The sequence below is a fragment of the Microtus ochrogaster genome, unplaced genomic scaffold, assembly GCF_000317375.1.
Source record: "Microtus ochrogaster isolate Prairie Vole_2 unplaced genomic scaffold, MicOch1.0 UNK67, whole genome shotgun sequence".
NCBI classification, from domain to species: Eukaryota; Metazoa; Chordata; class Mammalia; order Rodentia; family Cricetidae; genus Microtus; species Microtus ochrogaster.
In genome coordinates this window covers 214,814-226,738 of record NW_004949165.1, presented here as the reverse complement: position 1 = coordinate 226,738, position 11,925 = coordinate 214,814, and the positions used below count along the sequence as shown (strand labels likewise).

Sequence of the window (11,925 nt, the reverse complement as noted above, 5' to 3'; positions counted from 1 at the left end):
CTTGTAGACCAGGCTGGTCTCGAACTCACAGAGATCCACCTGCCTCTGCCTCCCGAGTGCTGGGATTAAAGGTGTGAGCCACCATCGCCCGGTGTATCTTCATTTTCATTGAATTCAAGGAAGATTTTAATTTATTTCTTTTTCGACCCAGGAGTGGTTCACTAGTTGACTGTTCAATTTCCATGAGTTTGTAGCCTTTCTGAAAGTAGTATTATTGTTGAATTCTAACTTTACTCCATGGTGTTTTGATAAGACACAGTGGATTACTTCAATATTTTTTGTATCTGTGGGTGTTTGCTTTGTTACCGAGAATGTGATCAATTTTAGAGAAGTTTCCATGAGATGTTGAGAAGAAAGTATATTTTTTGTTTGGGTGGAATGTTCTATTGATGTCTGTAAAGTCCGTTTGATTCATTACATATGATAGTTCTCTTATTTCTCTGTTAAGTTTCTGTCTGTTTGACCTGCCCATTGTCGAGAGAAGAGTGTTGAAATCTCCTACTATTAGTGTGTGGGGTTTGATGTCCAATTTAAGTTTCAGTAATGTTTCATTTACATATGTGGGTGCTCTTGAATTAGAGACATAGATATTCAGGATTGAGACTTCATCTTGTTATGAGTATAAAATGTCCTTCTCCATCTCTTCTGATTGATTTTAGTTTGAAATCAATTTTGTTAGCTATTAGGTTTAGCCACATCTGCTTTTTTCTTAGGTCCGTTTGATTGGAAAACCTTTTCTCAACCCTTTACTCTGAGGTAGTGTCTGTCTTTGAGGTTGAGGTGTGTTTCTTGTAAACAGCAGAATGCTGGATCCTGTTTTCGTATCTATTCTCTTAGCTGGTGTCTTTTTATAGGTGAATTGACTCCATTGATATTAAGCGATATTAATGACCAGTGGTTGTTAACTCCGGCTATCTTTTGGTAGTAGTGTGTGTAATCCCTTCTTTGGGTTATGTAGAAGGAGCTGCAGGCAGGCCTGCTTTTCGTCCCGCTTGACTCCTGCTTGGCTAGCTTAGCCCCAGAAATAATAACACGGAAACTGTATTCATTTAAACACTGGTTGGCCCATTATTTCTAGCCTCTTTTGGCTAACTCTCACATCTTGATTAACCCATTTCTAATAATCTGTGTTACACCATGAAGTGGTGGCTTACCGGGAAGATTCTAACCACCATCTGTCTTGGGTAGGAGAAGCATGGCATCTGCCTCACTGCCTTCTTCCTCACAGCATTCTGTTCTGTCTTCCCCGCCTACCTATGTTCTGACCTATCAGGCCAAGCAGTTTTCTTTATTAATTAACCAACGAAAGCAACAGATAGATAGAAGACCCTCCTATATCAGGGTTATGCTGGTAGGGAGGGTTTATCAGATGGCTGAGTTATTGTGGGTATAGTTAGCTTCCTTGGGTCATGGCTTTCCTTCTAGTACTTTCTGTAAGGCTGGGTTTGTGTATACGTATTGTTTAAATCTGTTTTTGTCATTGAATATCTTGTTTTCTCCATCAATGGTGAATGAAAGCTTTGCTGGGTACAGTATTCTGGGCTTGCATCCGTGGTATCTTAGTGTCTGCAGCACATCTATCCAGGACCTCTGGCTTTCATGGTTTCCACTGAGAAGCCAGGTATAATTCTAATAGGTTTTCCTTTATATGTTAATTGACCTTTTTCTTTTGCAGCTCTTAGTATTCTTTCTTTGTTCTGTATGTTTTGTGTTTTGATTATTATATGGTGAGGGGATGGTTTTTTTTTTATCCAGTTTATTTGGTGTTCTCTAAGCTTCTTGTACCTTTTTAGGTTGGGAAAGTTTTCTTCTATAATTTTGTTGAATATATTTTCTGTGCCTTTGAGCTGGAATTCTTCTTTTACCCCTATTATTCTCAGGTTTGGTCTTTTCATGGTGTCTCAGATTTTCTGAATGTTTTGTGTTAAGAATTTGTTGGATTTAGTGTTTTCTTTGTCCACTGAGTTTATTTCCTCAATAGAATCTTCAGTGCCTGAGATTCTTTCTTCAATCTCTTGTATTTTGTTAGTTATATTTATGTCTCTGTAGGTCCTGTTCGTTTACCCAGATTTTCCATTTCCAGAGTTCCCTCAGTTCATGTTTTCTTTATTTCAATCTTCAAATCTTGAACTGTTTCCTTCACCTGTTTTATTGCTTTTTCTTGGTTTTCTTCTGTTTCTTTGAGGGATTTATTCATTTCTTCCAGCTTTTTGTTTATCTTCTTCTCTGTTTCTTTAAGGGAGTTTTTCACTTCCTCTTTAAGGGTCTTCATCATTTTCATTAAGTAATGTTTAAAGTCGTTTTTTTTCTATATCTTCTGGGGTAGGATGATCAAGTCTTCTGTTGTGTGTCCGCTGGGTTCTAGTGGTAGCATGTTGCTTTTTAGGATGTTGGAGGAGTTCTTGGATTGGTGCCTTCCCATTTCTTCCTTCAAGTCTTATGACTCTTATGTCCACCAAGAATTGGTCTCCGGGGAGTTAGCAGGGATGGATGCTTTGGGGCGGGGTAGATGGCTGTCTAGCAGACTAGCTCCCTGCTGGTGCTCCTATGTCTACCCAGTATTGGTCTCCATGGAGCTCGCAGGGAACAACACATTGGGGGTGGGGTAGATGGCTCTCTAGCAGATCAGCTTCCTGTTGGTGTTCCTATGTCCACCAAGTATTGGTCTGCAAGAAGCCAGCAGGGAAGGACCTGTTAGGGTGGGGTAGATGGCTGTTTAGTAGAACAGGTCCCTGCTGGTGCTAGGAATGCCTAAGGCACCTGGGGAGGGGGGGCCCTGGCCTTTCTCTCATGTCTAGGTTTTAGGGAGTAGGCGTCCGGGATCCCAGGGCCACTATTGTCTCACCTTCTATGTCCACCAAGTGCTGGTCTTTATGGAGCTCGCAGGGAATGACGTGTTCTTTTGATGGTTTTAATAATTTTGTGGTAAATGTATTTAACATCAGCTCATCCAGATGCATTTTGTATTGTTGGCTTCCTTTTGATATCAGCAGATGTCCATTTTAAAGCTTCCTAAATAGAGTGAAATGATAGCTATATTGATGTTTAGATGTATCCAGATCCAAGTAAACATACGACTTTTTGAGAAGGAAGTGTTATTTTATTTTTTATTTTTTGGATTTTTCGAGACAGGATTTCTCCGCAGCTTTTGGTTCCTGTCCTGGAACTAGCTCTTGTAGACCAGGCTGGCCTCGAAAGGAAGTGTTATTTTTGTAAAGCAACTGGAATACACATGACTCTCTGAGGGTTTATAGTAGAACAGACTATATAGAAAAAAGATAAATAGCTTCATAGAGCAAAGGCGTCTTTAGTTTTATCTCATAAGGGCAACCAGTTCCATTCCTAGCTGTTGCTGAGGCTGGGGAGGAAAAAAAAGCCCAAAGATTTGCAGGAATAACCCTAAACTGGAATAAATAACTCATTTAATGTCAACAAAAATTAATGAGCTGATTATAACACTGTGGAGCTATCTCAGATTCACAGTATTTATTTGACTTTTAGAAGATACAAAAGACTGCTTTTGTAATTACCTCTATGTAAAACACTAGAAAAGATGAATCCGTAATTAGAAGCAACCAATTAGTGGTTACCTAGAGCTATGGTTGGGAATTGTCTGAGGGATGTTAAAAACCTTGCATGTTGTGATTATAGTGTTGTTTGTGAAGTTTGACCTGTTCACCAAATCACAGTTGAAACTCTCATGAAATGGGTACATACCTCAGTTAATTGGGGGGGGGGCATTTTATGTAAAAACTTTGATAGTGTCTAAGAGGAAGGATTTCCATAATTTTCATTTTTAAGTTCATAGTCTACAAGAATCTTAAATTGCAGCAACACCCACTTCCTTTGCACCACTTTCTTTCCTGAGCATGCAGGGACTTACTTAAACACTCTTGTGTTCTATGGTATTTTGTACCTCTTTCCCCTCTAGCACTTTGCAGATTTAACAATATTTTGTTTCTTATACTTTCTGTGGGACCTTTTGTAAAAAGAGGAGGACCCCCTCCTTCCCTTGCTCCTCCTGTGTTCTAATAATTTATGTTAACATATACCTAAGTCAGTAGCTTAGAACTCAAAGCAATCTATAAAACATAGTCTGATCTTTCTAAAATCTTCATTTATTGTGTGTGTGTGTGTGCTTCTGCACCATGACACACATGTAAAGATCAGAGGATAACTTTCAAGAATTTGTTCTTTAAAAGAAACAAACAAAAAAAAAAAGTCAGGTATTTGGCTAAAGAGATGGCTTAGTGGTTAAGAGCACTGGCTGCTCCTCCAGAGGACCTGGGTTTGATTTCCAGCACCTACATGGCAACTCCCAATTCCTATAACTCCAGTTCCAGGGCTTCTGTGGGTACCAGGCACACACATGGTACACAAGCATGCATGCAGACAAAACACCCTTATACATGAAATTAGCAATTTAAAAAATTATCTTTTTAATTGCAGAAAGTCAGTTCTTGCCTCCTGCCTTGCTGAGGCAATGTTTGCCTTGTTTCTTTTGTACTCAGTATTCCATGTTAGCTGGCCCACAAGTTTTCAATCTTTTTTTTCTGCCTTTTCCTCCCATTTTACAGTCAGAGTGCTGGGATTACAGGTATATACCACTACCTCCAGCTTTTTATGTGAGTTCCTGGAATGGAAGTCTGTTCATCACGTTTGGCACAGGGCTTCTCTGTGTAACAGCCCTGACTGGCCAGAACTCACTTTTTAGACCAGACTGGCCTTGGACTCAGATCCACCTGTTTCTACCTCCCTGCAGGGATTAAAGGTGTTCTCCACCACGCCCAGTTTTACTGGCAGGTTTGTTTACCCACTAAACCAGTAGTTTTCAACCTTCATAGTGCTGCGACTCTTTAATATAGTTCCTCATGTTGTGGTGACCCCCCAACCATAAAATTATTTTCATTCCTACTTTGTAACTGTAATTTTGCTACTGTTGTGAATAGTACTGTAAATGTAAATATTTGCCAAGTGGTTGCTACCCGCAGGTTGAGAACCACTGCTTTCAACCATGTTACCAGTAACCCCTTCCTGCCCCTGGTCACCACCAAATGTCTTTTAACTCTTGTCTACACCTGACAGTTACTTTAAAATAAAACCACACTGCATTTTTAACATTTGAAATGAGATGGACAACAGTAGGGGCTTCTATGTGTCAATGCAGGGTACCGTTGGAACTGAACTGACAGTGGTAGTCTCGCCTATGCTATTGAAGAGGATAAGTGGGTGAGTGGAAAGAGGAGGAAAATAAGAGGTATATAAAAAGTAGAATAATCAGGGTTTAGATGATTAATTTGGCTAAGGAAGAGGAGACTTAAAGAAAATTATCTATATTTGCTGTAAGGACCAAGAGAATATTAAGAGGAAAGGGGAGACAAGTCAGGAGTACTAATAGAAGACTTCATAGGTGAGCAGAGGAAAATGCCTGTGGCTCTTGAAGTGATGTGTGTAATGAGTCTTGTTGGACTTTCTTTGTACTGCCAGCCCCTAAGTAATAACTTGCAGACTTAAGTCATACTGTATGAAGAAGGTAGGAAAGTAATTAAGGAAACTGTGAGAGGAAATAGGTAGTAAGTAATTACAGTCACTTTTTTTGAACTGATAGGACATTTCACCATCAGCCTACTCAGAATTAAAATTGTGTTTTCTTTCATATTTTAAACTCTTTTATATGACTGCTGTTCTTTCAGACTTTAGTTATTAATATTTTAATACTTAGACTTTGTATTTAGATAATTTTGTAAACTTGTTATACTAATATTTAGTTCAACATATGCAGTTCAACATATTTTGTGGGTATTACATATACCCACAGATAAATTTCAGCCTTAAATATTGACTTAGAATTTTCCAAAGTAATAATCAAAAGTGTAACTTAATATTTGTGTTGGCTGGGAGATTGAACACTTGTTGTTAATTGCTCTTTCATATATTTGTTTTGCTTTGTTTGTCGGGACAGAGTTTTTGTGTGTATCCCTGGCTGTCCTGAACTAGCTCTGTAGACCAGGCTGACCTCAAACTTAGAGTTCAGCCTGCCTCTGCCTCTGGAGTGCTAAGGTTGAAGGCATGCACAACCACTGCCCAGCTCAATTTTGTCTTTTTGAAGTTCCCGGTATGTTAACTAATTCTCAATTATTTGCCTTAATGCCTCTGCAGGTTTGATAATGGGCTGCATTAAAAGTAAAGAAAACAAAAGTCCATCCATTAAATATACACCGGAAAACCCTCCAGAGCCTGTAAGCACAAGTGCCAGTCATTATGGAACGGAACACACTACAGTTGCCCCAACCTCTTCCACAAAGGGAACATCTGTCAATTTTAACAGTCTTTCCATGACACCATTTGGAGGGTCGTCTGGAGTGACTCCTTTTGGAGGAGCATCTTCCTCATTCTCAGTGGTGCCAAATCCATATCCTACAGGTTTAACAGGTGAGATTTAAATTGTCAGTTGCAGAAAATATAACCTTGGACTTTACATACTTCAGGTATGGCCACTGTTAGGAAAAATTTCTTATTAGCAGATTTTCAAAAAAGTTGGATGAGCAAATAAAGCCTTTAACAAAAGGCAGTCTGACTGTGTAGCCGCATTACTCTCAATGTTTTTAGGTTTGTCTTTCCTTTCCTTTCCTTTCCTTTCCTTTCCTTTCCTTTCCTTTCCTTTCCTTTCCTTTCCTTTTCCTTTTCCTTTTCCTTTTCCTTTTCCTTTTCCTTTTTCTTTTCCTTTTAAGCTAAGGATCAAAAGCAAGGCCTCCAACAAAACATGCTAGGCTAGCACGGAGCTGTATCTCCAGCTTTGAAGTTTTAATATATACATGATAGGGTTCTGGGAAATTTGATGATAACTAACAGTGACTATTTACTGAATTATACCATAAATTGTTTCATTAACTCATTAAGTAATTGTGGCAGATACTGGAAATACAAAGATTTAAAAATATCCCCAGCAATTAGTTAGCATTTTAGGACTGGAGAATGCTGTATTATTTATTTAATAAATGTTAATTATATGTCAGTTTAGTAACAATAGCACACTATTTATTAGATACTTAGTTTATTGCATTTATTTATTTTGTGTTTGTACTCTTACATGTTCTGTAGTGCACATGTGAAAGTCAGAGGACAGTTTGTAGGAGTCAGTTCTCTCATTTCACCATATTGGTTATGGGAATTGAACTGAGATCATCAGTGTTGGCAGCAGACAGCCTTATTAGCTAAGTCATCTTGTCGTGCACTGCGGCCCCGGTCTGCGCTCTAGACCCCAGTTCATGAGCTTCGGGAAAGGGGTCTGGAGGTTGAGAATACAGACATAGAGACAGACTGACACGCAGACCTTTTAACACTGGTACCAAAAGCCCCCCTTTAATTAACACCATGTAGGCTTAAATACACGGCAGTCAGTGGCCAACAGGTGATAATCCCATCCTCTGATCCTCTAAGCTGGGAACAGCTTCTAGTAACTTCAATTAGAATGTTCTAGCAGGGTAGAGCAGCTGAAAGCCGGGACTCAATTAGTCCCAACATCCAGCTGAAGGCCAGGACTTAATTGGTCCCAATACCATCTTACTGGCCCAGGTACTGATTTTAAGAAGGAAAATTCTGAAGCTCAATGTTCAGATTGTTTTCCTTCAGACTGACAGTTGATAAGCAACAGATTTAGTACTCTAGTTCAAAACTCCATTTATTACATTGTTACTGCCTTTCAGGGGATGGCAAGAAGTGATAGTTGACAATCTTGCCACAGAATCAGGTAGTCTTAAAGTGTAGATTTTAAAAAGAAAGAAAATAGCTCTTTTGCTCAAAGCCCCACATGAGGATGCTTTTCTCTTAAAATGACAAAGCACAACTGTCTTAAAAAAGGGTGAGTTCCAGGATTCCCTGATGTGATAGTTCCATGATGTCAGCAAGGCATGGTGTTACTAATCTTTGGAGTGCCCACCCTAACCTTGGGTGTAAACAGGTGCCAAGGACAAATGGAATGGCTCATTATTAATAATCAGTGGAGACAAAAAGTAGAAATCTCTTCTACAAGCATGGCCTGTATATGCATTTGTCTTCCTCATTCTGCTCATTTCTGGACCAGTGGAAGTAGCCAAAGGTCTGTAACACACTAGATCTATTAGCATTTGGACAATGCTAGATATTATTGATCACAGTTTAATTTCAGCCACCCAGTGACCAGGGTGCTATTTCTGATAGTTAACACAAGCCTTGACATTACTTGGGAAAGGTAGTGATTAAAAACGGCTAGAGTAAATAAATGTTGATACAAAAAGGCATTTCTTTAGTTACTTAAAAATTTTTTTAAAAATCACTATTTTTATTTGTTGCAAATTATGTGCATGCATACAATATATTTTGATTCTTTTCACCTCCCACAATCCTCCCCCAACTCTTCTCTGATCTACTTTCAATACTTAAAGCAATTTACTTATTTGAAATATTCCATTTATGGGTGTTCATATAATAACTAAAAAGGGGGGGGGAGAACCAGAATGTCTTATATAAGATATAGAGAGGTGAGCAATATAAACAAAGCTTCTGTACCTAGATAAGTTTATATTATAATGATTGAATAATAATTAGTTAATAAACAGCTAAAGAGAGTGATTAGTAGTGTTTAAGTATTTGAAGGCAAAAACAAGATGATTGATGAAGGCCCTATAGTTGCCAAAAAAAGCCACCTTGGGAAGAAATCACTTGAACTGATACTTAATTGATAGATGTGATCTATTTGTAGAGCTCAGGAAAGAACAAGCAAGATAACAAAATTAGCAAACACAAAGTTCAAGAAATACAAATGCACTTAGAACTTTTGAAGACTGAAGAACATAAATGGGAGAATTGTACTAGACTAAACAGTTGGACAGGACACTGTAATTGCTTAGGACCATAGACTGTAGGAAAGGGCTTGAGTGTTACTCAAAGCTAGAAAGAAGCTTTGAGATTTAAGTAAGGGAATTTGCTTGTTGGGTTTCCTCTTTAAAAATACATTAGGGACTGTAGAGATGGATCAGCAGTTTAGAACACTGGATGTTCTTCCAGAGGACCTGGGTTTGGTTCCAAGCATCCATATCAGGCCTCTAGCAACTACCTGTAACTCCAGTTCAACACCGTCCTCTGGCCTCCTCAGACACCTGTACATACATGGCTTACACGCATAAACACATACACTTAAATGAAAATAAAACTTGAAAAGTAATTAAAACTGACTCTAATAGCTGTGTGAAGAATGGGAGATAGTAAAGCAGAGTAGAAGTAAGTTAGGAAGGTAATTTCTGGGGAAGGTAATTTCTGGTGCCAGCTTTCCTAGTGAGAGGTGGCACCACAGTAGAATGAGAAATAGGTAAATAGGTAAATGTTAGAACTAGAACTAACAGTCCCAACCATATCACACTCCCTTTTGCTTAGAGAGAGGAGACTTGAACAAATATAGATTAAAGAAGAAAAATCAAGAGCTTCATGCATTTGTTTATAATAAATTTTGAGTACTTACTAGACAATGAAGTAGAGATACCAAATAAGCAAGTGGATTGATGACTAAAGCTTAGAGTGAGCTGATGCTATGTATGAACATGTTCCTATACCTTTGCTTTTCTTCTGCTTTATATTTAGAGGCAGTAAGTTTTATTTTCCATGTCATTTCCGTGCATTTTCCATGTCACAGTATTTGCATTTATCACTCATTTGTAGTTTTACTACTACCTACTTTTTCCCTCTCCCATTAAAAAAAAATGGATAAATAATAATGGATGCAGCAAACCAATTGGACTATACTAGATAGAGATGATAAATAATTGAGTTAAGACTATATTGGTCAACCGGATGTTGGTCAACATCTTTAACTCCAGCACTCAGGAGGCAGAGGCAGGCAGATCTCTTATGATTTGGATGCCAGCCTGGTCCATAGAGTGAGGCCTTGTCTCAAAAAGAATATGTTCCTCAGAGGTCTGATCTTGCATGTAGGAGACTAAGGATTTGATCCTCTCACACCCTTTTTGGAAAAGAGTTGGTAAAAAAAAAAAACCATAAGATTTCAGTAGGAATAAGATCAAGAATTCCATTGTACAACCTTGTAACTACTCTGCTTAGTAACAACAAATTGTATTGAAAATTGGTTAAAGTAGATTTTAAGTTTCTTGCCAAAAAAAGATGAATAATGTGACTCGATTTAACCATTGCATAATTTGCATGTGTTTCAAAATCTTTCATTATTCTTGACAAATATATACATCTATAAAAATGATATAATAGACTTTTAAAACTAGGATGCCTTCCTTTAAATATTTTAAACACTGCATTGTCATTTTTTATACATATGTTCTGTTATTCTATTCGCATAGAATAACAGAATTTAATAGAACACATTCTATTAAATGTGTTCATCTTTTAAATATATTAATACATTACTAAATCTGATAACTATTTTTTTGAATTTATACTGTATAATTCATATTGGCCATACATTTAACTTTCAGGACAAATATGATATTTTTATTTTTAAGTATAAAGTGAGCTTTAAGAAAACCTTAATGATTGCTTTTAATGGATTTAGATGGAAATGCTTTCATGTTAAGGAATTGAAGACAGGTGCATGTAGTTTGTGTGCTTTCCGTCCCAAAGAATTGATCTGCAATGTGGCTTCCTTTTCAAACCAGACATGTTGCTTCAGAAGTGAAATTACGTTTATTTCAGAGTTTATAGGATTTTAGAATTTATACAGTTTCACAGGAAGCCTTAGAACTTTTTATTAAAACCCAGCTTCTAAAAAAAATACTAGAGGAAGATGGAAACTGAACCTAAGCTTTTACCAGCAATAATTGTTTATTTCTTTCATTGTATTCAGGTATATCATTTACCTTGGTCTTTTTTTCCTGTGCCAGGTGGTGTCACTATATTTGTGGCCTTATATGATTATGAAGCTAGAACTACAGAAGACCTTTCCTTTAAGAAGGGTGAAAGATTTCAAATAATTAACAATACGTAAGTTTTGTGTATATTTTATAAGAGAGGAGCCTGGTCTCTACATGGACCGCTGATGGAGTTGATGATATGGAAATGAGAGTGGTGGGGTATGGATCTTTGTTTCGGGTTAGATGATGCCTTTGATTTCATTGGATAATATATTGCTACCAGCAGAAGTTACTACTTTTGCAAATTGTACTTAGGGTTAATCTGTGAACACAGATTTTAGAAGAAAGAATTCTAGGTGTGGTGGCACATACCTGTAATCCCAGCACTAGAGAAGATCTTGAGTATGAAGCTAGCCTAAGTTGCATAGTGAGTTCCAGGTAAACATGGGCTATATACTTAATGAGTTCCTGTCTCCAGAAATGATGCCCTTTATAAAAAGATCTTTGGAAAGTAAAATCTGTATTTATATAAATACCAGATGACTTTACAACCTTATGTGTTGGGGATGGGGGAGGTGGATATAGAACCCCTGTACTCTGAAACTTACCAAATTGTGTTTTTCTTAGTTACTCTTAGACTTTGTCATTTAGCAGTCTGCCATAGAAAATTTGATGCTTGTTATGCTGCAGATTTCCTAATTTCATTAGTAAACATAACAACCACCTTGTAACTTCTCAAAGCATGTACTTATGGTCTTCTTGCTTCTTGTCATGTTTCCCTCTGTCCTCATTTTACCATGTTATCACTTCCTGTTCCAGAACATACACTGTGGTTGTGTCTCTCTGCCTTAAGATCCTTCAGTAGCTAACAATAGTTACAAAGATTTAAAAAGAGTGACAGCAACAACATGACATCATCCACCAAGACTTTGTCCTGTATTTCTATCCTTTCTCATTCTGCTACCCAACAATATAATTGCAATATTTGGAGTACAATAGTTTCTCACCCTCTTCTTGCCTTCATACATACTATTTCTTTTTCTGGAATAACTTTTGGTTTTTTTTTTTTTTT

At 37.6% G+C, this 11,925-nt stretch overlaps 1 protein-coding gene across 2 annotated transcripts in view; it reads left to right on the top strand.

The window, feature by feature from the left end:
- Yes1 (YES proto-oncogene 1, Src family tyrosine kinase) overlaps positions 1 to 11,925 on the top strand; it is a 76,392-nt gene that overhangs the window by 29,954 nt on the left and 34,513 nt on the right. For both annotated transcript variants that reach the window (XM_005369941.3, XM_026777442.1), the window contains exons 2-3: positions 6,160 to 6,432; positions 10,884 to 10,983. In XM_005369941.3, the coding sequence (XP_005369998.1) occupies positions 6,168 to 6,432; positions 10,884 to 10,983 (365 nt within the window). In that variant the 5' untranslated portion in view covers positions 6,160 to 6,167. The remainder of the gene's footprint in view (positions 1 to 6,159; positions 6,433 to 10,883; positions 10,984 to 11,925) is intronic.